Source organism: Lissotriton helveticus, chromosome 7 (assembly GCF_964261635.1).
Source record: "Lissotriton helveticus chromosome 7, aLisHel1.1, whole genome shotgun sequence".
Taxonomy (NCBI): domain Eukaryota; kingdom Metazoa; phylum Chordata; class Amphibia; order Caudata; family Salamandridae; genus Lissotriton; species Lissotriton helveticus.
In genome coordinates this window covers 1,544,541,554-1,544,568,909 of record NC_136068.1, presented here as the reverse complement: position 1 = coordinate 1,544,568,909, position 27,356 = coordinate 1,544,541,554, and the positions used below count along the sequence as shown (strand labels likewise).

The 27,356-nt window shown below is 42.8% G+C and overlaps 1 protein-coding gene across 1 annotated transcript in view; it reads left to right on the top strand.

Moving 5' to 3' along the window:
- Positions 1–23,269, top strand: part of LOC144770470 (T-cell-interacting, activating receptor on myeloid cells protein 1-like) — a 78,340-nt gene extending 55,071 nt beyond the window's left edge. Inside the window, exons 5-6 of the mRNA XM_078654995.1 lie at positions 519–830; positions 19,440–23,269. Coding sequence (XP_078511121.1) covers positions 519–830; positions 19,440–19,555 — 428 coding nt within the window. The 3' untranslated portion in view covers positions 19,556–23,269. The remainder of the gene's footprint in view (positions 1–518; positions 831–19,439) is intronic.
- Positions 23,270–27,356: the final 4,087 nt, after the last annotated feature.

Below are 27,356 nucleotides of genomic sequence, written 5' to 3'. Positions count from 1 at the left end.
CCTCTTCCCCGGAGAGGCTTCCCCTCTTGCTATATTGCTTGTTGTCACTTGTGCTCGAAAATCTGAGGGACTTGCCTCTCTGTGGAGTTTCCTAGAAGGGTGCTAGAGCCTGATTGGCTGTGTTTCAACTATGGTTCTTTTTAGAAAAGGACAAGGACGGGGTACTGCAGTGACTGTGCAGTCCCTTATAGCCTATTATAATATTTGTTACTTCTGCTGTATATATATAGATATATATTTATTTTTACCGTGAGACTCCCACCTCAATGGCGGGGATGATTCAAGCATGTGAATCTATTAAAGATACCAATACTGGATAACTGAAGTTACAGGTAAGTACTCCTCCACTAAAATGGACTCTTTCACCCTGGGTAGAGGCACAAGAATGGTGTGCAGTCTAGAAAATGGGTAGAAAGATGGTAACCCTTATTCCCCTTTAGTGGGAATGTTTTAGATTTAAGTTCCGACTAACCCCACACTTACCTGTGCATGTCTGCTTGTTTTCCCTGCACGAATAGGTGTGCCCTATGAGCCTGCGAACCCACAAGGGATACGTTTCCATGCAACCTGGGAGATGTCAGTGAACTGCTCCATCACCCCAGGGGAGTCTGGAGGTGGCTGGGTGTATCTGTACAGAGAAGGAGAGCAAGAACCCCTAGCTAGACAGAGGACTCCTGCCCTGCAGACTGAGACGTTTCCGATGACCTTTGACATCACTCAGCTGACGCTGGGCGGCCCTGGAGAGAAGTATGGCTGCTTGTACAAGGCAGACGAGGGCACTGAGGTTGGTGCACACACAGGCCAGGAACATGTAGCCTTCAGCAAAGCAGGTGAGCGTTTGAAGTGCTTCCTGACAACAGAGCACACTCCTACAAATGTTTCTCTTCTTTTAAAACTCTGTAAAGCATCTAGACGTTTTTATTTGTCCGAGGTGGCAATGAAACATATGAACATATCACAATAATTAGTTATTAGTTAGCATACCCAATACTGTACATATTGTAAAACACAGTATTTCTTTTTGAACTTTCTGCAGATTTACTAATGTTTGCACAGTCTACAAATATCCGAATTAGCTAGCCTCCTGGCACTGTAACCACAGGAAGCCTCAGTGTCAGAAAGCTTCCGTTCCTAAGCAGTACCTCATACTGTTCACGTGCCCCTGGGAAGGACCCACAGACAGGGTTGGATTGGGATCAAAAATCTGCCTGGGCAAACTAAAAAAAAAAAAGTGGGCCAGATTTGCATATTGCCCTACTGCAAAACACTGCTTTGGCGAAATTGTATAAAAAAGGGGGTGAGCAGGGTTAAAAAATGAGTTTACTTTGGTGAAACACACCTGAAAACAAGTGAGGCCACTTTTGCTCAGGCCCCCTGCCCCCGCTCAATATGCATATATAAATGGGCCAGCCCAGGGAGAGAAAGGGAGTGACACCTCTGTGGTTGATAAAAGGGAGGTAATGGATACCCATCTGCCTCCGGAATGGCCACTAAGGCACCCACTGGGCTGCTGGCTGCATCGAACAACGCAGAAACCACCCAAATCTTTCCCCGAGGCTGTTCAAAAAAGCAGCCCAATGCTGGAATTCGAATACCGTCCCGAGTGCCCGTGTTATCAATCCGACGCTGCCCACAGAGCATTCCCTCCCACACATTTCTCACATTATTTTTAGGTCTCGCCTGAGCCAGCGCGCATGGGCTGCTCCGCAAGGGTTTTTGTAAGGGCTTCCAACTGGGACCACGCGCTCGTGCATGTGGTTTTTTTTGCCTCCCCGCTATTGGCCTTTGCATGCATCTTTCTGAGAAAGACAGCATGCAATTGGCCAAAGGCAGGTGCTTGTCCCGCCTTCTCTCTCCCCTGGCCTAGGGAGCTCGGGAGCGAGCAGCAGCGTGACTGGGTACCAGCTGCATACCTCAGATTCCTTTCGCGGCCGCATGGCCATGCTTGTTGGTGAGTACTAAAGGCCAGGCGCCTAGAAGTTATGGAGCTCACTGCGCACACTACATCAAAATAATTGTATTAGCTAGTTTACAGTCGGCCCGAGTAAGCCAAGCAAAAGTAAATTTTAGATGAATGGACGGCATTGTAACTTCATGTAAATTAGTGAAGCTTTTATTTGGGAAGGCGGGCAAGTTGAATGTTGAATATGTCTTCAGGACATTGTCTTGGCTAATTAGTACTAAAGTAAACCGCAGCTGAGAGAAACCTGCAGGTGTGAGCATTTCGTGGGAATTGATTTCGATGGTGTTGTCTGTGTGCATCGCATCTACAGTGTATATTTAGCTTTGGGCTGCGTGTAGTAAGCAGTGGGTAAAGTTTGGGTAGTCTACTTTATCATCAATATTATTGTTGCTGGTGTTGTTCTTAGGAGAGGTATTACCATCTGCAGTATTTCTACCTCTGTTCTCGCAAAACACTGTTGTGCTGTTGCAACACTCACTCAGAGGCGGCATGGTGGCTCATTGAGTAGAACGTGAACACGTGATGTTGAAACAACACAGCCCACTTATCCTCCTGCGGTCGGTAAACTGTCTATCAGTAAATGGAATATTAGTTACTTCTCTTGCAGAAATGGATGCAGTGTTCTAGGCAGCCTAGGTAAAATGTGCTTCGCTCTTTGCATCTCTTCTGGGCCATAGAGCAGCTCGTACGTAAGCTGTATTCGACCTCGCTGTGCTTCACTCGCTTCACCCCATGGCTAGGAAAGTCGTACTTTGACTGGAGAGGAAGGCTTCGTAAACAGCCCCCCACACCATGACGTCACATTTCATAGAATAGGAACTGCCCACCTCTGATGATGCATGAAGCCCTGCTTCTATGTCTCTTCGTTCACTTCACCTGCTGGACCCCATAACTTCATTTTGCTCTCGATCCACTAAATTCTGAGGGATCCGAGCAGGACTCGAGAGGCTGCCTGGAATGCAGACAGTCACTCTCGGTCTCTGCCCCCCTGTAACGCACCCTGGGACTCTTTCATAAACATTGCCCTTAAGTGGAGGCAAGCTGCAGCCCTGCGGGGAGCCTGAACAAAGGGAGAGTGAGTACCAATTACCCCTCATCATCCATCAGAAACACCTCCATCTAACACCCATCAGACTCCACCTCCCACTGCAGCCTGCCTTATCAAGGTACTGACATCAAAACGGGACCCATTGTTCTGCAATCTACTGGCGGGGATTTTTGTCATCTGCAGATAGAGCTCTGCTTTGATGGCACCCAGACACATGCACCCATGTGGTAAACAGTCAAAATATTGAGTAGAAAATATCGAATGGACATAATATCGAGTCCAAAATATAGAATGGACAAAATATCGAATGGACAGAATATAGACATCAAAAATATCGTTTTTAAGGTAAGTAATGTAATATCGAATGTTAAAAATATAGAAAGTTAAAATATCGAAGTTTATAATATAGGTTATTAAAATTATCGAATTTTTAATAATATCGAATTTTTTATAGTGTTTTCTAGGTAATTATATGTGTGAAAAATGTGTATTTATGTTCTAATTTATTTTAATTAATGAATTTTGTTTTTTTAATTATTGCGTAATTTAATTCTGTAGCGGGTTGTGGGTTTATAGGGCAATAGGGTGGGAAGTAATTTAATTATAATTAATTAAATATGTAAATTTATTTATTGGTATTCATTTTTAATTAATTGTTAATTTATATTTGGTAATTAATTACATTTTAATTGGCAATTAATTTTAATTAATTGATTAATTGCTAATTATGTTAATTTTACTAATTTATTTTCTGTAGCGGGTTGTGGGTTTATAGGGGAATTGGGTGGGAAGTAATTTATTTATAATTAATTAAATATGTAAAATTATTATTAATTTTTTTAGAATTAATTGTTAATTACTTTTTTATGGGTAATTAATTAAATTTTAATTGCCAATTAATTTTATTTAATCGATTAATTGCTAATTATGTTAATTTAACTAATTTATTTTCTGTAGTGGGTTGTGGGTTTATAGTGGAATAGGGTGGGAAGTAATTTATTTATAATTAATTAAATAATTCAATTTATTTAATTGTATATAATTTGAATTAATTGTTAATTTGTAATTAATTTGTATTAATAGGTAACTAATTGTAATAATTAATTTTAATTTGTAATTATAATTGATTAATTATTCTATTATATTAAATTGGTAAATACTTTAAATACATTTTTAATAGATATTAATTCATATTTTTTTAAATGATATATGAAGTATTTACTTTCTCTACTGTTGCACTCTCTGGAGTGGGAATAGTAATTTTTACCCCTTCGCTATCCAACGCTTTCCCTACTGTTGCACTCTTTGGAGTGGGACTAGTAATTTTAACCCCTACGCTATCCAATGCTTTCCCTACTGTTGCCCTCTTTGGAGTGGGAATAGTAATTTTAACCCCTACGCTATCCAACGCTTTCCCTACTGTTGCACTCTTTGGAGTGGGAATAGTAATTTTTACCCCTACGCTATCCAACGCTTTCCCTACTGTTGCACTCACTGGAGTGGGAATAGTAATTTTTACCCCTACGCTATCCAACGCTTTCCCTACTGGTGCACTCACTGGAGTGGGAATAGTAATGTTTACCCCTACGCTATCCAACGCTTTCCCTACTGTTGCACTCACTGGAGTGGGAATAGTAATTTTTACCCATACGCTATCCAACGCTTTCCCTACTGTTGCACCCACTGGAGTGGGAATAGTAATTTTTTACCCCTATGCTATCCAACGTTTTCCCTACTGTTGAACTCTTTGGAGTAGGAATAGTAATTTTAACCGCTACGCTATCCAACGCTTTCCCTACTGTTGCACTCATTGGAGTGGGAATAGTAATTTTAACACTCTTGCTATGCTACGGTAATAATATTGTATATTTTTTAATAATATTCTGTTAATATATATATATGTTTTAACAAATAAATGTGTATTTTTTTAATAACCTAAATTAATTATTTAATAATTTTAAGGTTATTTAAGTATTTTTAAGTATATTTTAGTTATTTATTTTTAATCTTTTTTTAATTTTACATGAATTTTAATAAATTCGATATTTTTACAAAGTACATAATTTTAAACGATATTTTTGACTCGATATTTTTGTACTTACCTGTTTGTAGATAGGACTTCGATATTTTTGTAGTCGATATTTTGTAGTCGATATTTTAAATGCCTATATTTTTGTAGTCGATATTATGTCAGTGATCCCACCCATGTCCATGCAGCCAGGCCTGCCTTGTGTTATTATTATATCAGGAGTAGCGAACAGTATCTCAAGCAAGGTATACATATTGCAAACAGTAGGGTGGATGTCCATTTGTCACTACTATATTAAGTTTCAGTAGATGGGGTAGGTCGTTATTCCCCCTTGGAAGTGGGGAATTAAATGTAGGTCCTTTAACGTCAGCCATGCAATTAAAGTAAGATGCATGGGCTCTGTGTAGTTCAGGTAGTTTCATATCTGCATCTGTACCCCTTGTAGAAGTAGTGCATGCAGCCATGCAAAGACCACCAGAACAAATGTGGCGCCCAGTTGAAACCAGACCACCAAAACCAACATTTGATGGAGGCTGAGGAATTACTTGGCTGGGACAGTGCCAGATAGTGCTTGTGCATCTTAGTAGACAAATATTAAGCCTTGCAGCATCAGTATGCTGTGTCCAGTCATAATTATAGAAAAGACGATAAGGGAACTAAAATACGAAATAAAGGTGGATAAATGTACATATAAGGAAAAATTTGAGATCAACTTGCTCCACACAAGTAAGCAGAGAAACTCGAAACAGTTTTGGGCAAAAATCAACTTCCTGCTAAATGGCAAACATCGTCAATTCACCTCTGACATTACAGAACAATCTTGGAGCACTCATATCGAAGATACTTATAATTTCACAACTGTACAGACAATGGTCAGCACTGGTGACAATACAAACAAGATCAAAAGGTGCTCCAGTCCGGAGAAAAAAATCAGAAGATCAGAAGCCAGGAGTCAGAGTACGGAAAAATGGACATCGGTGGACGCATCAGTCAACGACTTGAAGAATTTATCCAACGCTAAACTTCATATCGAAATCAGAGAAACACAGAAAGACAGCAGCGATTTTATCAAGCATGCGGAAAGAGAAGAACCTGTACAGATAACACAAAAGCATATCCTGCATACAATAAAACATTTGAGATCGGATGAGGCGCCCTGCCTCAATGGTCTACCTAATGCACTGTTAAGGTATAACCCCGAGTTCGGGTCCTGCTATTTAACCCCCCTGTTCTTCAATAGCTTAGAGACCGGAATTTTTCCAGATTCTTGGAAGGGCAGCATCCGTCAACCCATTTATAAGTCAGGGACACGTTCAGACCCCCATAATTATAGACTGATAGCCCTTATAGATGTTGGGGCTAAGATCTACGCAACAAATCTACTGGCAGACCTGGAGATATTGGTAAGCAGCAAAAGTCTAATCCCGAAAACGCAGACTGGGTTCAGGGCCGGCACGGGGACTTTAACAAATATTTCAGCACTCACCTTCTTAGCAAAGAAAGCGATCACCAATTCAAACATACTCTACACATGTTTCATAGATCTTAAAGCAGCCTTTGATAAAGTACCAAGAGCCAAGCTAGGGGTCAAAATGAAAGCTTGGGGAATCCCCCCCAAATTACTGGAAGCAATTATCAACCTATACTCACAAACTTGGGTGTGGGTGGTTGTGGTTGTGTGTGTGTGTGGCTGTGTGTGTTTGTGCGTGTGGTTGTGCGTGTGGTTGTGTGTGTCGTTGTGTGTGTGGTTGTGTGTATGTGTGTGGTTGTGTGTGTGGTTGTAGTTGTGTGTGTGGTTGTGGTTGTGTGTGTGTGGTTGTGTGTAAGGTTGTGGTTGTGTGTGTTGTGTTTGTGGTTGTGTTTGGTTGTGTGTCTGGTTGTGTGTGTGGTTGTGTGTGCGGTTGTGTTTGTGTGGTTGTGTGTGGTTGTGTGTGTGGTTGTGTGTGGTTGGGTGGTTGTGTGTGTGGTTGTGTGTGGTTGGGTGTGTTCATGTGTGTGTGGTTGTGTGTGGTTGTGTGTGTGGTTGTGTGTGTGTTTGCGTGTGTGTGTGGTTGTGTGTGTGGTTGTGGTTGTGTGTGTGGTTGTGTGTGGTGTGGTTGTGTGTGGTTGTGTGTGTGTGGTTGTGTGTGGTGTTGTGGTTGTCTGTGTGGTTGTGTGTGGTTGTGTGTGTCTGGTTGTGGTTGTGTGTGTGGTTTGGTTTGATTGTGTGTGTGTGTGGTTGTGTGTGTGTGTGGTTGTGGGTGTTTATGTGTATGTGTTTGTGTGTGTGTGTGTGGTTGTGTGTGTGTGCGGTTGTGTGTGTGTGCGGTTGTGTGTGTGGTTGTGTGTGTGTGGTTGTGTGTGTGGTTGTTTGTGTTTGGTAGTAAGTGTGGTTGTGTGTGTTTGTGTGTGTGGTTGTGTGTGTGGTTGTGTGTGGTTGTGGTTGTGTGTGTGGTTGGGTGGTTGTGGGTGTGGTTGTGTATGTGGTTGTGTGTGTGTGTGTGTGTTTGTGTGTGTGGTTGTATGTGTGGTTGTGTGTGTGGTTGTATCTGTGGTTGTGTATGTGGTTGTGTGTGTGTGGTTGTATATGTGGTAGTGCATGTGTTGCTGTGTGTGGTTGAGTGTGTGGTTGTGTGTGGTTTTGTGTGTGTGGTTGTGTGTGTGGTTGTGGTTTTGTGTGTGGTTGTGTGTGTTGTTTTGGTTGTGTGTGTGGTTGTGGTTGTGTGTGTGGTTGTGTGTGGTTGTGTGTGTGGTTGTGTGTGTTGTGGTTGTGTGTGGTGTGGTTGTGTGTGTGGTTGTGTGTGTGTGGTTGTGTGTGTGGTTGTGTGTGTCTGGTTGTGGTTGTGTGTGTGTGGAATGGTTTGATTGTGTGTGTGTGGTTGTGTGTGTGTGCGGTTGTGTGTGTGTGTGGTTGTGTGTGTGTGGTTGTCTGTGTGTGTGGTTATGTGTGTTTATGTGTATGTGTTTGTGTGTGTGCGGTTGTGTGTGTGCGGTTGTGTGTGTGTGGTTGTGTGTGCGGTTGTGTGTGTGGCTGTGTGTGTGTGTGGTTGTGTGTGTGGTTGTGTGTGTTTGGTAGTGTGTGTGGTTGTGTGTGTTTGTGTGTGTGGTTGTGTGTGTGGTTGTGTGTATGGTTGTGTTTGGTTGTGCTTGTGGTTGTGTGTGTGGTTGGGTGGTTGTGTGTGTGGTTGTGTGTGTGTGTGTGTGGTTGTGTTTGTGGTTGTGTGTGGTTGTGTGTGTGTGGTTGTGTGTGTTGTTGAGTGTGTGGTTGAGTGTGTGGTTGTATGTGTGGTTGTATGTGTGGTTGTATCTGTGGTTGTGGTTGTGTGTGTGGTTGTGTGTGTGTGTGGTTGTATATGTGATAGTGCATGTGTTGCTGTGTGTGGTTAAGTGTGTGGTTGTGTGTGGTTGTGTGTGTGTGGTTGTGTGTGTGGTTGTGGTTTTGTGTGTGGTTGTGGTTGTGTGTGTGGTTTTGGTTGTGTATGGTTGTGGTTGTGTGTGTGGTTGTGTGTGGGTGTGTGTGTGTGGTTGTGTGTGTGGTTGTGTGTGGTTGTATGTGTGTTGTGCGTGTGGTTGTGTGTGGTTGTGTGTGTGTGTGTGTGTGGTTGTGTTTGTGGTTGTGTGTGTGTTTGTGTGTGGTTGTGGTTGTGTGTGTGTGTGTGTGTGTGGTTGTGGTTGTATGTGTGGTTGTGTGTGTGGTTGTGTGTGTGGACACTCAAGGGCCAATAATCGGCAATGCCAGCATAAAGGATCGATATCTACGTTCCACTGGTTTGAAAGGAAGGATTGCAAGTAGGCCCATACCATGTTTTAATACGTAAACTTAGTTTTGTGTTACACTATCATACTGGTTGAATGGGTTTGATACACAGGTTATGTAGTTTAGTCATGCTACATTTGGTTCGTCAGAAATGTCTTGGAGAACTTTGAAATTGAGTTAAGTCGGTTGTGCTAGCAACTGCCTGCCCAATTTACAGAAAGTGATGGGTCTAGGCGTCTTTCTCTCGACGCACTAGCTTCCTCTACTGCACGAGTGCTTACCTCATGACAGACTCAACAGGGGAACATGGTCAGTGAACTACTGTAAAAAACACTAAATTGGCATGCAAAGGGGAACTGGCGATAAACTTTCGCTTTGTGTAGTTCTCATGGGATCTTGCAAGAAATACGTGTGCTTCATGAGCTAAGAAATTTTGGACAACCCTTGTTGCCAAGAAACAATTTGAAAAAGCCGACCCCATGATGTTACTTTCTTCACTCCTATAATAAATCAACTGCCTCTGTAATAAGGAAACTTTAATGGTCGTTAACCGAGTACATAAGTAAAATATGCCTAAATAAACGGAATACTTGTGATCAAGTGCCTACAGCGATGGACTTCCCCGATGCTTTCAATAGCTTCTTGCTTTAAATCAGAATAATGCTCTATGCAAATTAGAACAACAGGCATAAAGTCCCAATGATGTTAACTGTAACAAGGGCAATCTCCAGTGAATTTATGAGCTCTTTGACACTGGAGGAGGAGGGTCTCTGCACAAGAGATTGTGGGAACTATGGTCCACGGGGCACTAGAAGCCAAATGTTCACATTCCGGACATTTAGCGACCTGTAGTCCACCGAGATCTGCTGCTAAAAGTGAACAGAACCATTGCCTTTGAAAGAAAATGTAAGCAAATAGGGGAAAAAATAAATTTCAATGTAAGGTCCAGGTATAATAAAATATAAAATATATTCACATCCAATTTAGAATGGAGTTGGTACACTGTCATACTAACCACATTCTTATGTTATTTTCTTAAGACTGGATTCTCTCAATGGAACTTTGAATTGATTACCCCCCCACGTTCATTGTGTTGCGCAGCCACCCGTTTCCTGAGCTGTCTAAAGCAATGTGACGAGATTACATGATTTACATCCCTGTTTACAACGGCACTAAACGTCTGGTGAAGGCTACATTACTAAAACACGGGTAGACACAAACAAAAACTACAGTAAGGTTTTTTTTTTTGTTCAAAAGAACATTTGAGGCATTTTTAGAAAGCATATTTTATTTATTGTTAAAAAGTAATTCAACCAAACTTGCAGTTATCTTGCCTAATTGTACAACAATCGCCCGTAGGGTGAACGGGTTTTGTTCTGCAAGCACGTTCAAAACCAGGCAGAAACAATTGTAAAAAAAGTGGTGGTTTGCTTGCTTAAATGAATTCCAAAAAGCTCTCGTAGAGTGCACGCGTTTTGTACAGAAAGCGCATTCAATTGAATTATACGAAGGTGTGTAAAATTAAAACAATTTAAAACCTCAAACTTCTAACATGACGAAAACAGGGTGGGGGAGAAAGGAAGGGTGATTGAAAGCAAAGGTTACGAGAAGGGCTGGAGGAAAAGGGAGGGGGGAATGTGAGCAGGAGGGTTGGGGTGCAAACAGAGGAGCCTCATTACAGCTGACAACAAAGGAGGGAGTGTGAGCAGCTGCTGTGCTCATGCACGACATGGGGCACGCAAGCTTTAGGCCAGCAAAACCATGTAGGTTGCACTTTGAAAACTCACTTACTAAATGTCTCGAAGAGACAGCATGCGCTGTCTCAAGCGAGACCTAAAAAGAAAGCATCGACTAGTTTACATTGCCGTTACAATACTCAATTGTACCTTGGTACCATATCATGTGATGGTTACGACAACTAGAATGTTATATTGCAAGTTTGATTCTGTATCTGAATTATGATATTTTCATCATGGTGGTATGTTCCACTCTTTTTATGATTTTAACAGATCAAATAAAAGTATTATTATCAGTCCATTTCGGTTTTATTACGTTGTTGTCTGAGTAGAATAGTGTGGGATAAGAATTCTAGGAAAAGGAAAAGATAGAAGCAAAAGGGTAAACTTTCCACCCACGTCTTCACCAAGATAGAAGTGTGTTGCTCTTTTATAGCCTCCACCACCACCTATTTGCGGAGTCCGGTTACTGGGTAACGTATAATTGGAATAGTTGTATACATCAGTTACCTTTTACGTCACTCTTCTTTACAATTTGATGCACCTGGAGAGACCAACATTTCCCCGAAAAAGGTTTGGTCGAGTGTGGAATTTATGGTGAAAACAGATCTGAGTTAAGCAATTAAGCCCACCTTTATTTTTCAGTGCAAATTCACGGTTCTGTTTATAGAACCCACACCCTATGCGGTCCCGTGAATATTTGAAGGCTTGCATTTATCACTGTTCCAACTATTAAGACTAAAGTCGGCAATGCCCATGGTGTACAGCATGAACACAAAGCAATCAATCAATCAATCAATCATGCCATATGTATAGCGCACTACTCACCTGGGAGGTTCTCAAGGCGCTTGGGGGGAGGGGTATGCTACTGCTCGAACAGCCAGGTCTTGAGTTGTTTCCTGAAGGCGAGATGGTCCTGGGTCAGCCGAAGGTGGATGGGGAGGGAGTTCCAAGTCTTGGCAGCCAGGTAAGAGAAGGATCTTCCTCCGGCGGTGGCTCTTCGGATGCGTGGTACAGCTGCGAGGGCGAGGCTGGTGGACCGTAGCTGGCGGGTGGGCGTGTAGAAGGTCAGGCGGTCGTTGAGGTACTTGGGGCCCAGGTCGTGGAGAGACTTGTGTGCGTGGGTGAGGAGCCGGAACGTGATCCTCTTGTCGACGGGGAGCCAGTGCAGGTTCCTCAGGTGGCTGGAGATGTGGCTGCGTCGGGGGACATCCAGGATGAGTCGGGCGGAGGCGTTCTGGATGCGCTGGAGTCTTTTCTGTAGCTTGGCTGTGGTTCCGGCGTAGAGGGCGTTTCCGTAGTCCAGTCGGCTGGTGACGAGTGCCTGGGTGACAGTCTTCCTGGTCTCGGTCGGGATCCAGCGGAAGATCATGCGAAGCATACGCAGGGTGTTGAAGCACGGTGAGGAGACGGCGTTGACTTGTCTGGTCATCGAGAGGGAGGGGTCCAGGATGAAGCCCAGGTTGCGTGCGTGGTCGGTTGGTTTGGGTGCGGTGCCCAGGGCTGGGGGCCACCAGGAGTCGTCCCAGGCGGAGGGCGAAGATCCCAGGATGAGGACTTCCGTCTTGTCCGAGTTCAGTTTCAGGCGGCTGTCCTTCATCCACTCGGCGACGTCTTTCATCCCTTCGTGTAGGCAGGCTCTGGCGGTGTCGGGGTCTCTGGTGAGGGAGAGGATCAGCTGGGTGTCGTCGGCGTAAGAGATGATGTTGAGGTTGTGCTGGCGTGCGATGGCTGCGAGAGGTTTCATGTAGATGTTGAAGAGGGTGGGGCTGAGTGAAGATCCTTGCGGGACGCCGCAGATGACTTCGGTGGCCTCGGAGCGAAAAGCAATGACATAGCCAATAGTCCCAAAGGCGTGACCTATTGGTTTTGCCAATGCTTGTTATTTTCAGTCATTACAGTGGTCTTAGGGGTGAGGTGACTCTTCAGTCTGTCACGTGGTTACTTTCTTGTGCTGATGCCAGGCCCTGTCGGGGTCCCATGTCATGAAGTTCCTCGGGATTCTGTGTCTGTCACTCGGAAACAGGGACTGACTGATAACATCGAACTCCTGGCGAGGCACTGACTCACACATCTTACTACATCATTTCAGACATATCTGCCTGGTTATAAATATTGCAACATACGATGATGGTAAGGGGATGAAAAGATGCATGTTTGAAACAAGTATAACATTTACCAGCAAGAACACTGACCTCAACTCGTACGTTGTAGACATGATGATCAGTTTTAATGCCTAGCCTTTATGTGGCAGTCAAAGCGACTGTGTAGCACTTCAGTGCTGACAACATTGTGAATGTTTGCAAACAGTTAATGACCACCTACATGTGGGCAAAATGTGGTACTTTTTTTCTCCACGCATATTACATATATTTCAGCAAAAATGATGCCTCTTACGTGAATCATACCGTGGCATACCGTCACACACAAAAGTTATGCAAGTAATGTGCTCACTGTACTTCACATAGTGTCTAAAAAATATTGTGGTAAATGTTTGTAGCGCAGTGCGTGTCCAATTTCACAATTCCCCGGAGATATTATCTGCTCCAAACACTGTTTTCTATCTGAAACCATTGAAATGGGATTTATTCAAGATGACACTTACCTAAAATAGTGCACTCAGGTCAATGGGCAGCATGTCATGTCAGCAAAATGAACATTAACTTAAGAAACAGCAATTCAGTTATAACACCTGATTTATAAAATCTAACTGCGGCTGATCTTGCTTATCACAAATACTAATAGAAAAAATCAGTTTCTGGACTGTGCATTCCAGCATCAATCATTCTAGCTGTCTATAACACACATAAGAAAGTTTGATTGACTTAAGCGAATTCATATAATTAAAAAATGTTACGTTTCCTAAAGGGAAATACTCATTAATAAATTAAAATGAAGAGCAGAATTAGCCAACCACACTCTAACCACCAAAACAAAAGTCTAAGATTAAATGAATGTCCTAAAGCCCCACGTAAAAGTTGGGGCTACAATATCGGTGTTGGGAGTTTCATATTATCATTCATTGAACGGTAATGTGGGGGGAGTAATACGTCTTAATATTCTTTAATATTACTTGTTTGGCCATTAGAATTGTACTTATATGAGTGGTTTCTCAATCCATAATCACAGAAATTATGTCTTATTCTTGATTTATTTCTAATACTGCAAGAGATGGACATATCTAGCCAGCGATATATAAAACTCTTCAAATAAATAAATAACTAAATAAATAGTGACTTTATATTACAGATGCTCAGCCAATTAGAAGCATAAAAGACGTTTCACGTCCTAAATAAAAACACATTCATAATGTGTTGGTTGTATTATGGACCAATAATGCCCTGTCTGAGCTCTGGTGCCATGTACAAACTACAAAGGCTTGTGATTTATTAACCTGTGATGGCATTATAAGGGCTTGTTACATCTTCAACTATCTGCAGTGTCTTAAGTGACCCACGTTTGGATAATGCCATGTTCTTTTAAACCATATTCACCCTCTTAAAATAGATACCTCTTCAGATGTCAATGCTGGCAATGCTTAAAGAAACGTTACCATCTACACTAATTTTCCTCCATAACCTTCAATGTGTCTCCCTCCCAAGCATTGAATATAGCCTTCATTAGAGAGTCACCACTGAGGGAGAGGCAGTAAAAAAGTCCACACAGAAGGAATTATTTGGTATGTGACTGACTCTGCCACAGCCCTGTACATTAGAGGTCTTCGTCCAAGAGGAGAAACTCGAGGACGATTCTAATTTAGCCCCCCACATCTACTCAGTTTGAAAATTAGTGGAAATTACTAATGTTCTCCAAATGAGAGTTCCTCCGAAGCATCTAGATTCGCACAGGACTCTGTCTGTTACCAGTGGCCTGGTGACACAATATTAAATCAGTCCAATAAGTAGTTATATTAATGTCTTTAGATGCCTCTAAAATAAGTGTATGTTATTATATGGAATGACACCACATCGCGGGCACTACATATCCCCCACCACATTCTGGAATGCTATATCATCTTGGAGGAAACCCTCTCAACGCCTCCTTTTTTTTACAATATTACTTGACTGAATTATCTTAATTTTTAAATTAATTAACTCATAACTTTACTTAGTTTTAACAATGTAAACAATGATGTAGCGTTGATGATATAACGCCCCATGATGTAGTGGACTCCATGTAGTGGGATAGACCCTAAATAAATACAGTAATGTTAAAACATAGGGTCTGACTGACAACGTTCCATCAATACATATAATTGGCTTGACTTTCAAGAGCCAATTCATGTTTTTATTCACTAAATGTAAATGTACACAAATAAATTATTTTACTCGCCCCTATTACAGTGCCTGTCATATACTGACCTACATGTCCCTGCTTATATTGCTTACCGCTCTCATTTAAGAATTAAGTTCTTAATCTCTACCTTTAGTGCCCGCCAAAGGGTCACTTCAACTTGGACCTTTAGGCCACATCAGAACCATTGTTTCCCTAAACAACCTATTACAGCGCCAGCACTGTGTACTATTACACTGGAGGATATTTGAGGTAGCGGAAATACCGGGGCAGGAATGCTCTGGAAAGTTTGTAGTATTAACAAACCTGTTTGTGATCTATTCTGATGCTGAAAATGCTGGGAAACTTGGGGCCAGATGTACGATGTACAAATTGTGATTCGGTAATAAGTTACCAAATCACAATTTGGGTTTGCGACTAAGCATGGGCGGATTTTGCGAATTGGCAATCCGCGAAATTGCGTATTTACGGATTCGCAATCCGCAAAATCCGCGAACTCTCGCGAATTTGCAGATTTCTTTATTTTTTTTGTGTTCGCAAGGATTTCTGCCAGTTCGCGAGGATTTTGTACCAGTTCGCAAACGCGAACTTACTTTTCGGGTAGCCACGGTCGCGAACATGTTGTTTCTACATCTGGTTCATCACAGCACCCTCTGTTTCACCACTGCCACCCTCTGTTTCACCACTGCCACCCTCTGGCTCACCCATGCCACCCTCTGGCTCACCCATGCCACCCTCTAGTTCATCACTGTAGATTATGGGTGGAAAAGCACACCTGCCCTGCCTCAACTGACATAAATGAATTAGGGGCTGATTAATGTGTTACTGAATTTGAACTTCCTGGCTGGAACCTGCTTCCTTATCTGTAATTGCTTTCTCTGAGCCTGCTGTGAGGGTCAGAGCAGGGTCATAGAATAGTTGCAAGTAGGCAACTGAACTCTGAAGGGGCACCTCAGGAAGCACAACAGGGAATGGTTACTAATGATAAGATTGAACTTTTGCACCTGCTGAGTGCTTTCAGTTTTGCAAAAATCCAAATATCCAGCAGCATCCACAAAGAGTAATCCTTCCACGCACTACAGGGAATGGTTACTAATGATAAGATTGAACTTTTGCACCTGCTGAGTGCTTCCAGGTCAAGATCCAAATCAAAGTGACCAGCACATGAAGAAAGCACTGAGAGGAGCCTGCTGGACAGGAACAGGAAGTTGGAGACTGTGGGGCACTTCCTTCCTCCCCCCTCCCCCCAAAATGGACTCCTTGCAAAAAAAAAAGTGCAGGCAAATGTCAACCTGAGGAGTTATTCTGATAAAAATCATAATTTTCAAGGTTTATGCTGCCTGCTGGTGGATTTCTTGTGCGAAATTGCAAATTTTGCAATCTCGCAATTGCGAGATTGTCGCTGCCCGCCGCATCTACGTTTTCGCAAGTGTTTACTCCCGCGAAATTGTATAGTATTCTAGTTGGCAAGTGCGACCAAGCAAAAAAATCCGCTTCGCACGGATTTACGAATTTTCGGTAAGTTCGCGAGAGTTCGCGGATTGCGAATTTACCGAAAATCCGCGAGCGGAACGGATTTTACGCCCATGCTTATTTGCGACCCAATACTGAATTGGTATTTGGGAGGGTCATGTTTTGGGTGTCTCTTCCAAGTATCAAATCGTAGTAGTATGCATTAATGTTTCGCGACCGAATTCCTTTCACAGAACATTAATCTTTTACCACCTTCTCAATGGAGGAGGTAAACCATTTGCAGACGGGAAGGGGTCGCCAAGGGACCTTTGTGAATGTTGACCAAAACATTTTTTAAGAGCGTGGGCCACTGCCTATTCTTAAAAAATTAAACCTACCCTTTTTTCTTTTAAATTCATCCAGTTTCCTATTATTTAAAAACATTCACAGATATGGAGGTCTGCCGACCCCAGCAGACCACCATCCCTGTGATGGCTGCCTTTGCTGCTGGGTTTAAATTTGCAACCTACCTCATTAAAATTCATTAGTTAGGCCGAATTGCGACAAACAAGAAATTGGTCATTTGTCACTGACTTATTAGTAAATAGATCCTTTGCAAATTACCAGACCAGACGCGAAAAAAATTGTCGCAAATTGCTACACTTTCTTAGTACATCTAGCCAATACTTCTGTGAAGGGCAGGATTAACTATGCTTCAAGGGTGTTAATGGACCAGGAACACACACAAATGTGTGGGGTGTACGAAAAGAGCTTTCTGGAGAAAAAACAGAAAGCAAAGTTAGCAATAGAACATTTTGAGTAGGCTACACATTAATTACCGTTATGCATGTGCTACTTTTTACAGTTGCTCTTGGAAAGCTGCAGCTGTTTCAGCTTTCCACAAGTAAGCCTGGAATTCTTTGAAAATCACAAAATGTGTAAATCTTCACTCAAAAATCGGAATAATCTTCTGGTGTACACTTACATATTTTGAATCTGGTCCATTCCATCTATTGAGAAAGGCCACTTACTTACTGGAGAAGACTATGGTCAGTTCCTGAACTGGCTCCCTTCAGAAATGAGTTCAGGGATGTGTGAGCTGAAATCAGAACTGGCAATATCTAGGGCCGATCTGGTATACCATTATAGGCACCACAATCTATTGTCTCTTCACGTGAGCTCTACAGTTGGTAGACTGACATCTCAGTTCCTCCAAGTAAAAGAGGATTACAAAAAGGAGGCTTTCCTTGACCTGATTTATCCAGCTTCGGCAAGGAAACTGTACATGCAATTTAGGATGGGTAGACTGCCGCTCATGTCATTTACTAGTAAATGGGACTTAAATAAAAATATTGAGTGCCCAGCGTGCAAATATCATCTTGAAAATGAGATTCACGTCCTTTTTTTTTTGTCCCAAATACCAGAGTGTACGCAAACGCTGGGTGAAACCTATCTGTAGGAACCTTGGTTTCAGAGAATGTTATAAGGCCTTCAGAGTATTAAAATATGATACATACCCTCCTATCGTTTTTGCCGTCTCCCGCTTTTTAAACGGGATGTGGCTCAAACGCAGGAATCTTTTAATGAAATAAATTGTTAATTTATATATCTGCAGGAAATTAAATGAATACTTCCGATAACTACCTTGAATGGTTTAATCTGATTTTAATATGTGACGGTTTTAAACTTGTAATGTGGGTGTACATACATGATTGTGATTGTCCTTGTTTTGTTTCATGTTATTTATTCTCTGTAATATAGTGTTTGTGTGTATTTTATTCTCTACTTTTATGGTCCGTGGTGAGCGAAATAAAGTTATCAAAAGAAAGAAAGAAAAACTAAAATATTTAGCCCACAATGAATTCAATATCCAAATATCAAGCAATTGGCCCAAAATATGAAAGGGCTGGAGGTATGATTGTAAACAAACCCATCCCTAATATGTGTAGGAAGCGACTTTGAATTTTATGAATTAAATACCGGTCTAAATCTTTTGAAGCAGATGTTTATGAAAGGTCGAGATTTTGACATCCTACATTTTAGAGTCTACAGGCATGATTTTAGACATGATTTAGACTTTGGTAAACATACACCATGGCTCTGATGGCTTGCCAACCACCAAAGTTAGAGATGTCAGCTGGTCAGTCAGACATCTCTTAACATTGGCAAGAAGTGCCGTTATGGCAGTTTCTGTCAAAGATGTAAAAGTTTGACGGACAGCTCTGACAAACATGAAGATCCTCTGTTTAACTTTTACACCATTTTACATTTTGTAAAATCAAACTCCCAAAGTGAGAGTTTGTTATTTATAAATGTGAAACTAGGGGCCCCCTCACCATGAGATGTTCTTCCCATTGTATGAAAGTCATTGGGGCATATTATCAAGGAACAGCGTTAAAATTATCACCAGAACATGGATTTCTATTGGAATTCTCAAGGGCATATTATCAAGCCCATTATCGCCGCTTTAGCTGCAGTTTCCTGCTGCTAAAGCGGCGATAATTTTAACGCCATTCCTTGATAATATGCCCCATTATTTTTTTTGCTGGTCCTTTGGCGGTGATCAACAGCAAAAAAAAAAAAAGCCATCTGACTGCCCACTCTAAATATGGCAGGTGGTCGGATAGGTAACCTGCGACATCCCTGTGTGGTGTTGGGCGGTCGGAGGAGTGTGTCAGCAACAAAGCCAGAGTAGGCTCCATCGTTGACATACTTTCAGTTCACCCGCCCACCTCTAAATAAGTTGGGCAGAACAACAGGCTGGCAGAGAGGTAGCCTGTCACCATTGCACCAAATGTTCTACTCAGCAAAACTCTAAATCATGGTCTAAGTTTTTTAGAAGGATATTTTTTGCTGGATTTGTTCTTACAGGGACCCGACATATACTCTATGGTTGCTGTTGAAGAAAGGGCTGCCATCATCCTTGCCTTTCCCAGTGGTAAATAACCTATTCATGCAGCCAATGAGCGACATCCTCGTCTCTTTCCTGAATATATGCGTGACATGTGACCACCTCTTTTTTAGCCCTCCCAAGCTGTTCAAAGCACTGGTCTGATTTGACGTTAGCTTGGTTTACCTCTGGTTTTCACCAACTGCATTATTATGTATTACTTCCTGCTAATAACATTTTGATCTATCAACATTGACTTATCCTTCTTGTTTTCCCCCCTTTGTTATCCAAGACCCTGAAACTGAGGAAACCTCAATCAGCACAGAAAATGTAGTACGTATTGGTCTGGCCGCTCTCATCCTGCTGGTGGCGTTGATCTTCGTCATTCAAGCTTGTCTTGAAACATGAGTTGAGAGAGGATGAACGTAGACCTACAAATTCTGTTGTACAATAGTTGAGACTTTCTGATGGAAACAAACCACCTCACTCTCAAAAATAATGGAATATGTAGTAGTAAGTGATATCTTCACCTCGTCTCATCAAAAAAATTGCATGACATCACTGTACAGTTTGCTCCATGGGCCAAACGTTTGGAAACGACAGCTGATAGACGATTTAGTGACTTTTTTTCCAGAGGACATAAAGGTCTTTGGACCCATCAAAGATATCTTTACCCAAGATTGCTGTAATTCATGTAAACATTGGTAAATTTATTTCACAATAAATTATTTATTTATCGCTTGGTGAACTGATGTATTCAGAGAAGAGTCAGAACGTGCCATTTACTGAAGAGCGATCATCTCCAATGGATGAGAAGGGTTAGCCTTGTATGCTCCTACTGTGTTGTTATGTAAATTACTGGAAGCACATTTTGATCAAAATATGTGTCTGTTAGAGATGTTTATTATCTTTTCAGTCTACATTTGCCTTAAATTTATTTCACTTTTAGTCTTAATTCCCTCCACGACCTTGGTTAGTTTTTTTTTCTTCAATATGTATATTTTGACACACTCCATCAAAACAGGCACTAACTGCAATAATTTTCGAGGATTTCCAGCTAATATGGAGGACTTTCTATTATAAATCCAACCTTGCTTTCACAGTCTGGATTTTCTAGTTACAAGCTAGAACCAAATCCTACAAGACAGCTCTTCCTGTTACAAGGTTGAACGTTTACCAGACACACATTCCTGAAATATAGAAGGTCGTCCTACTACAAGACACAACTGTCTGCTAAAGAGCAAGCATTCCTGCTGCAAACTGGGGTTTCGTGCTTTAATGAACGAATTCATCTAAGAAGGTGGCACTTTGGTTTATAAGATGGGAATAGAAAGACTAAGGCGAGATCTCCTGTTCAATGACGGACTTCATGTTCAGAGCCAGACAATGTGGAGAATTATGAGACAAGACATCCTGTTCTGCGATGGCCTATCAGAGCATCAGTGTACTGCGAGAGGTCACATCAGACGGACAATGTCCAGTAATGTGAATCTAGTAATGTGAATCTAGGTTGGCTGAATGTTACAATTGGTGTGTCTTCTTTCTTTAAAGCACTTACGGGAATGCCACTTGCGGGTCTTGCAATGGATGTTGTAATGTTATCAATGACCATTCATAAATCTGTATAGGCTGCATCGAAAATTTATATTTATGACGACAAATAGACAGGCAGGCCACCAAGACAAGAATGTATTTATTTGGGGTGTGTCCCACCCCAAACTCTCCCCCAAACCTACGCCCCTGGTAGAGTGGTTTAGTCACTTTAGGATGTTTTGAGGATTGTATCAAAGGCCATTTTGAGGTTTTGAATCTTTGAACCACTTTGAGGAGTTAATGGACTTCCTGAAAACTAACTTTGTTGACTTTCAAGTTCTTTTTGGTATGTATTTTTTTGTGATTTGGAGCGAGTATGTGAGTGCTGTTAGAGGAGTGGGTGTTCTGCACCTGGCATAAGACAGATTGTGACACTCTTTCTTTTGATTCTTTGGGATTTTGATCAGGCAATGGCTATACGAGATATGTTGCTGCTGGTTTACAGTTCCTAATCTGTTCCAATATTTCATATAGGGTTTTTGTTATTTGACAATTATACAGTGCACAGTCGGCTAATATCATGTCTTTGGAGTGCATTTGGTATAGAAGGATCCTGGATCTACTCTGTAGGTACTGCTACCAGTTTTTCCAAATAACTTTGGGTCCCTCAAAGGGTGTTCCTTTGGTATTTTTATCTGATAGATGTGCTGCTGTCACATTTATCAGCTTTAGTATCACTTATATTAATAATGTTATACTCCAAATGAGATATCTTAAGAGTACAGTCAACGCCGGAGTACCAGCCGCCGGCTGGGTGAGAGATACAGGTACTCCGGCGGTGACTGTACTTTGACAAATGTGTGACTAAAAGACAGCACCACATCCCCTGACCCGCATGGTGCAAATTAGCGACACCCAGTAGAAAAACTACTGGAAAATAGAAAGTACAGGTGAGTGCACTAGGCCTCATTTTGCATGTAAAGCGTGCTGAGTATAGAGCAGGGACACCTAGTAGTAGATATTCTAGCCCTAAAGTAGGCCCCAGACCGTGAGGGCTCACGTTGAGGGGCGAAACATATTGGCACTTTTAAGAGGGTATAACTGAATCAATTGAGTTCAGAACAAACCCCATTCGGTTCACAATTTTATCTCATACCCCAGGTACCCTAGGAATAAAGATATTGTTTGGGTATACCTGTAGGTATTTTTAGCATCATCCATCTGGTTCCCAGCGTGGCCAGATTACATTTTATATAAGAACTCCCATAACATCTTTGGTTGAGTCCGCCCAGGTAGTACCATGTTACCTGGGTGTGGAATGATGCAGATGATAAAGCATGTCACGATAAGTGATTGAGGCGTCTTCTCCAATATCTTTGGATATCCCTCCATCTGTAGATATTCTGAGGAAGAACGGACCGCCTTTTGGGACCCCTTGCACTTTTCCTTTCTTTCTCTTCCCCTAGTCTTGACAGTCTGGATATCTGTAAGGGATATACAGACAACAGCAGTTGGTTTTTTGTGATGCGATTGTACCTGGGAGATTGCAACTGATCTGCTTCTCTCACTCTCTACTGTGAACAAGAAGATGATATGTGACTTACCTTGATTGGTGAGCAGAAAAGCCCAGTTTTTTCTGGAAATGAAAGGCTGCCATTGGTCCCGGAGTATCGGTGTTGCTTACTGAATGCCTCAGTGGTGGTCGCTGCTAAAGTCAGGTGGTGGGCGGGGGGAGGCGTAGCGTTTTCCGGACAGGGTATTAGGGAAATAATAAGAATAAAAAAAATAACTTACCTGTTCTGCCGCCGATGCTGTTGGCCGCTTCGGTGTTCCTGATGGCGTCCCTGCAGTCCCTGAGACACCAGCACAGGCTCCCCACCCAATCCTGGTACTGCTTTCAATACCATGAGAGCAGCACCAGGATTGGTCTGAGTGGGTTGCTTTGCTGCTCAGACCTGTGCTGTTTCTCCAATCCAGCTGTGCAACACAGCTGGGTTGGAGAAATCTAAGTGGGCATGACGGGTTGGCCGGCCTAAGACGGCCGGCCAAACCGTCATGCTCACTTAGAGTGCTGCACTTCTCCTTCCATGCTGTCACCATAGCCCTGCCTTGCCCAGACTTGGCTGGCTCTAGCGGAGAAAGAAAAATAAAATAATAATGAATTGGTTTTATTATCATTTTATTTTTGCAGTATTTCAGCAGGGGGGGTGATGCTCTTCCTCCATTGCGTAGGAGCTGCCACTGTTTAGGCTAGGCATCTCAGACGTACTCACTGTGAATCGGTGCCCGAACTTAAAATACATTTTGGACTAGTGGGTCATAAGTTTATTTGGTTTCACTGCGTCCTTGCTAGGAAATCATGATAGTTTGCGAAGACCTTGCGGTCAGAAACTGCAGACGCCTTGAAAATTGTTTGTTTTTCCTTGAAAGTTTGTTGGAAACAGAGATTGAACACAGAGAATTAATTTAAGACATGTTTTGAGGTTAACTTAATAGTTTGAAGTAATGTTTCTGAGATTCTTTGGAGAAGACTTAAATAACAGAAAACAACACAACAACTTGGTGCGGAATAAAAGATGTTTAATGATACTCAACTCAGTGGTTCTGATTTTATTGATCTCAGAATTATTAAAGGCTGGGTAGACCTGACCGAATATGAACCTGTAATGCAGTAGTCCATTCACCGAACCACTAGCCCTGAGTAGGGACTACATTTTTATTGCATATTTGCAGATCCAGAGAAACAGGTAGGATTAGTTTCACCTTAGAAGGCAATTGTTAAATTAAAAATGCACATATTATAGTTAAGGTAGGCAGCAGCGGGCGCTAGGGAAGTGAATCTGTGGTATTATTGTGAGCAATATAATTTTAATGAATGTTGTTATGCTTTGATGAGAAGAAAACATTGAATGTGTATCCACAAAACAGATGGTAGTTAAATAGTTAGCAATAAGAGTAAAAGTTAGCATGGACGTCATTTAGTGGTCACCAGGGGTCGCTGCTGCGACCCCTGGCATGCCACTTGTGACCCCGGGCACTGCCTTTGCGACCCCTAGCGTCAGTAGTGGCAACTCATGGAAGTGACGCAACTCCAGCAATCTGTCACAACAGATAGGTGAGACCCATACAAAAAGGCTTCCACCAGCAAAAGTGCAGTGCAGCATTTCATATGAAGACCTTTTATGGAAAACAAGTAGTTGTACAACTGAAACTGTATTCAAGAAGCAAAGTGAAACAGCAGTGGAGAGATTAAAATTGGGGAAAGTAAAACAGTAGGATCACAAAGAATTGGTAATAATAAACAAAGAGAATAAAGTTGCAGAAACCAAAGAAAGGACAATCTGGACGTTTTGAAAAGAAGAAAAGAAATTAGAATAATCTTACAGAGGCACTCGGAGAGCATCAGGAGCGATCGATGTATTGAATCTACAATGGAACTTTTCTAGTAATACACATGAGAGCGTAGTCTGTTAATCTAGTGACTGCTAGAGGCTTTCCCCTAGTGCTTATCCCTTTTTGGCATTTGGTGGTGTGCCCTTATGCCTTCGTAATTGGTTTTGTTTCACAAACGGTATCTAGGTCAAATTTGTTTATTTTTCCCCACAGGCTGGATAATGTAAAAGTACGAAGTGTTAGTGGCTTTCTTCGGATGGTCCTCGGAAACAAGCCAAAATCTTGCATTATGATGAGTTTTACGAACAATGGGGAAAAATGTGCTGGGCAAGACAGTGTGTGGATTTTGCTTCTTGTTTGATATTCATCCGAATTTTGGATTACCCAAAATGTTTTTTTGTGTTCACCGATTTACACTTGGAAGCCACAGTTACAGACAAATTCAAAATATATTAACAGTTTTCCTATCAGTCTGTGGTCCAACATTTCTCCTGATAAACAAGGTACTCTACATGTGAGGATGGGTCTATGGCAGGGGTAGGAAAGGGTGGTAAAACACCACCATTAGCTGTCATTAGCTCGTCATGGAGGCTAATGGAACTGAAGGATGTATAAAGCCAAGAGAAGACAGGTGGCTCTGTTCAGAGTGGATCATAAATGAGGGGGATACCAGACAAATACAAGCTGAAAAACCTGGAATGAACCATCAGTATGTTCAGTCTTTTACACTGTGAATAACAGTTGCTCAGGGGAGTGTGCCAGGGGCCAGCTTCTTATGTTTACATAGTAACTGTACAAAAGGGTAACATCAAGTTGAAGAGCCATTCTGCAGGACCAACAAGTCTCTACTCATTATGGTCATTTGGAGTGTGCTTTTTAGAGTACACCAACCCTTCACCCACACAAGTGGCTTGCTTCATCATCGAGCTGGGCTCCCCATCTGGTGGGCGCTACACAAAACAACATATAAAAAGTAATATAAGGCAACACAATGCAACACCAGGAGCGACCCGTGCAGGTAAGAGCAGTGGGGCGGGGTGGGTTGGAGTCGACAGACGACAAAGAGGGAAGATTAAATTAAGAAAGAAAACCACTCACCTTGCGCAAGGCGGAGTGGTTTTCTTTTTCCTTAAATTCATTTTTCCACGTTGTCATCTGTCGACTCCCCCCCAACCCGCCCAGCCGGCCCACTGCTCTTACCTGCAGGGGTCGCTCTTGTGAGACACTCGTTATCACAGAAAACAATAGTGAAATAATCAATAACATGCTCATTACAGCATGTATGTACCTATTGTGTCCTAATATTGGGCCCCTTAGAGTATCTTGGAGCTGCTTCCCTTAAGCCAGCAACTAGCCAATAGGTACAAGAAATCATAGTCTTTTGGTTGGAGGAGAGAGTAAATGCTGGGTCGTCAGCAGACTGAAGAACTAACCCAACAAAAGATAAACAAATTACAGAAGCATATAAAGACATTTTGTGTGAAAATCGTATTCCCTCCCATATACAAATGAAAACTACCAACAAACACAGTCAACCAGTCTGACCAAAGGGACCAACCAGAATACAGAATCAAACAGAACCAGGTGGACACCAACTTATGAGGAATGGAGTAGTGGCGACAAAGTACCACGACCACCATTCAATTTCAGCTATTACCCTGGACAATCATATTACCCACTGTCCCCCTTTTGACAAACGCTGAGAATAAAGAACGCTTTACTTGATTGCCCATAGTCAGTTTTAACAGATTTGTCTCCCAATCTACCTTCCCTTTAACAGTCATAGTAAAGGTAAACATCCCTTGCTGTTGCAAACACCAGGCAAGAAGAATAAAAGATCTCCGGTAAAGAACCCCATCGTGAGGCCCACTAGGCATTGCAGGGCCGACCCAGCGAGGAGCCCAGCCTGATGATGAAGCATGCCAGTTGTGTGGGTGAGGGGCTTGTGCATCCTGAAAGTGATACCCCTAATTATCATATTTAAAGATCTTAATGTCTTGAGTGGAGATTTGGTGATCCTGCTGAAAGGTGCATCCATTTTCTGAATTTGATGATGCCTGGGGAGGATGTATGCTGGATCGCTCAATAAAATTCCTCTCCTTCCCCTTATTCTTGAAGAGAAACTGTAAAGAAGGCTCTGCAGCACAGAAGGTGACCTGTAATATGCAATATTAGCAACAATTTCACCTTTATATATTCAAATACTGGGGCATTAGAGCAACCACAGTGAGGTACTGTACACTTAAGTGCTAAAGGAAGTGATATAACGCTGTCAAGGCTGCAGGATTAACTGCATTAAGGATATTGCATTATCATATATCTAATATAGGTGAAAAGGGGGACGTGGCCAAGATGGCGGCGGGATAGGATGTGTTTTCTCCAGCTCCTGCCCGCTGCCTTCCCGAACAGCATTGCACAGGCCCCTTGGGGACCCTAAAAACGATTGAGAGGTGACTGAATCTCGTGTGGAGTGCCCCGGACTTGGTCCGAACCCACCTATCGACCTGGACGAGCAGCGGAAGACGTCCTTTGGTACCGACTGGATTCAAGCAAGCCGGGCTGAAGACGGCTGTAATGCCAGAAACCGGTCCTCGGAAGCTTGTTTCCGGTCCAGGGAAGGCATGGCTTGGCAGTTCGGGCTGGACTGCTCCCATGAGGCACAGGGTCAGACTGCTTTGCATATAGCCATGTCTGAACTGGGGTGGCAGAGTGGGCTAAAGAACGGTGATGGATTAAACCCAGATCTTTTGACTGGGTGTGAGTGTTTGATTGGTTCAGATGCTCCGTCCATCAACGCCCCCTTTTGTACCGGAAAGCAGCCCCGGCGTCCCCTGTGGGGGAAGCCTCGACAATGCGGCGGTTCGCGCTGCGCACCGCCAAGGCCGGCAACCAGCCTTCCGGCTATAATGGCATGCTGATGCGCCCAACAACAGGTCAGTTGCCGAGTTCCGCCCTGGGGAGGGCTGAGGATCTGGCCCCCGGGCACATTTGAGGGCGGAACTGCGGAGGATCTCTGTGAGGTGCCCGTGTTGGCGGCCGGTGGCCAGCTTTTGTGGACCCCTGTGAGCCCGTGAGACAGACCTCATTAACATCAGGGTAGTGCTGCTGCCGCACGGCTCGGTTCGAGTGCTGTTCACGGCCCAGTCCCCTGGATATCGGACTGGGCCGCGCAGATCCCCGGCCGGCGGTTTTCCGAGGTCCGGAGGCGGAGCCGGATTGGACGGCTGTGTTCTACGAGAGGCCGTGGCGGAACAAGGCGCGCCGGGGGTAGACCGCCGTGAAT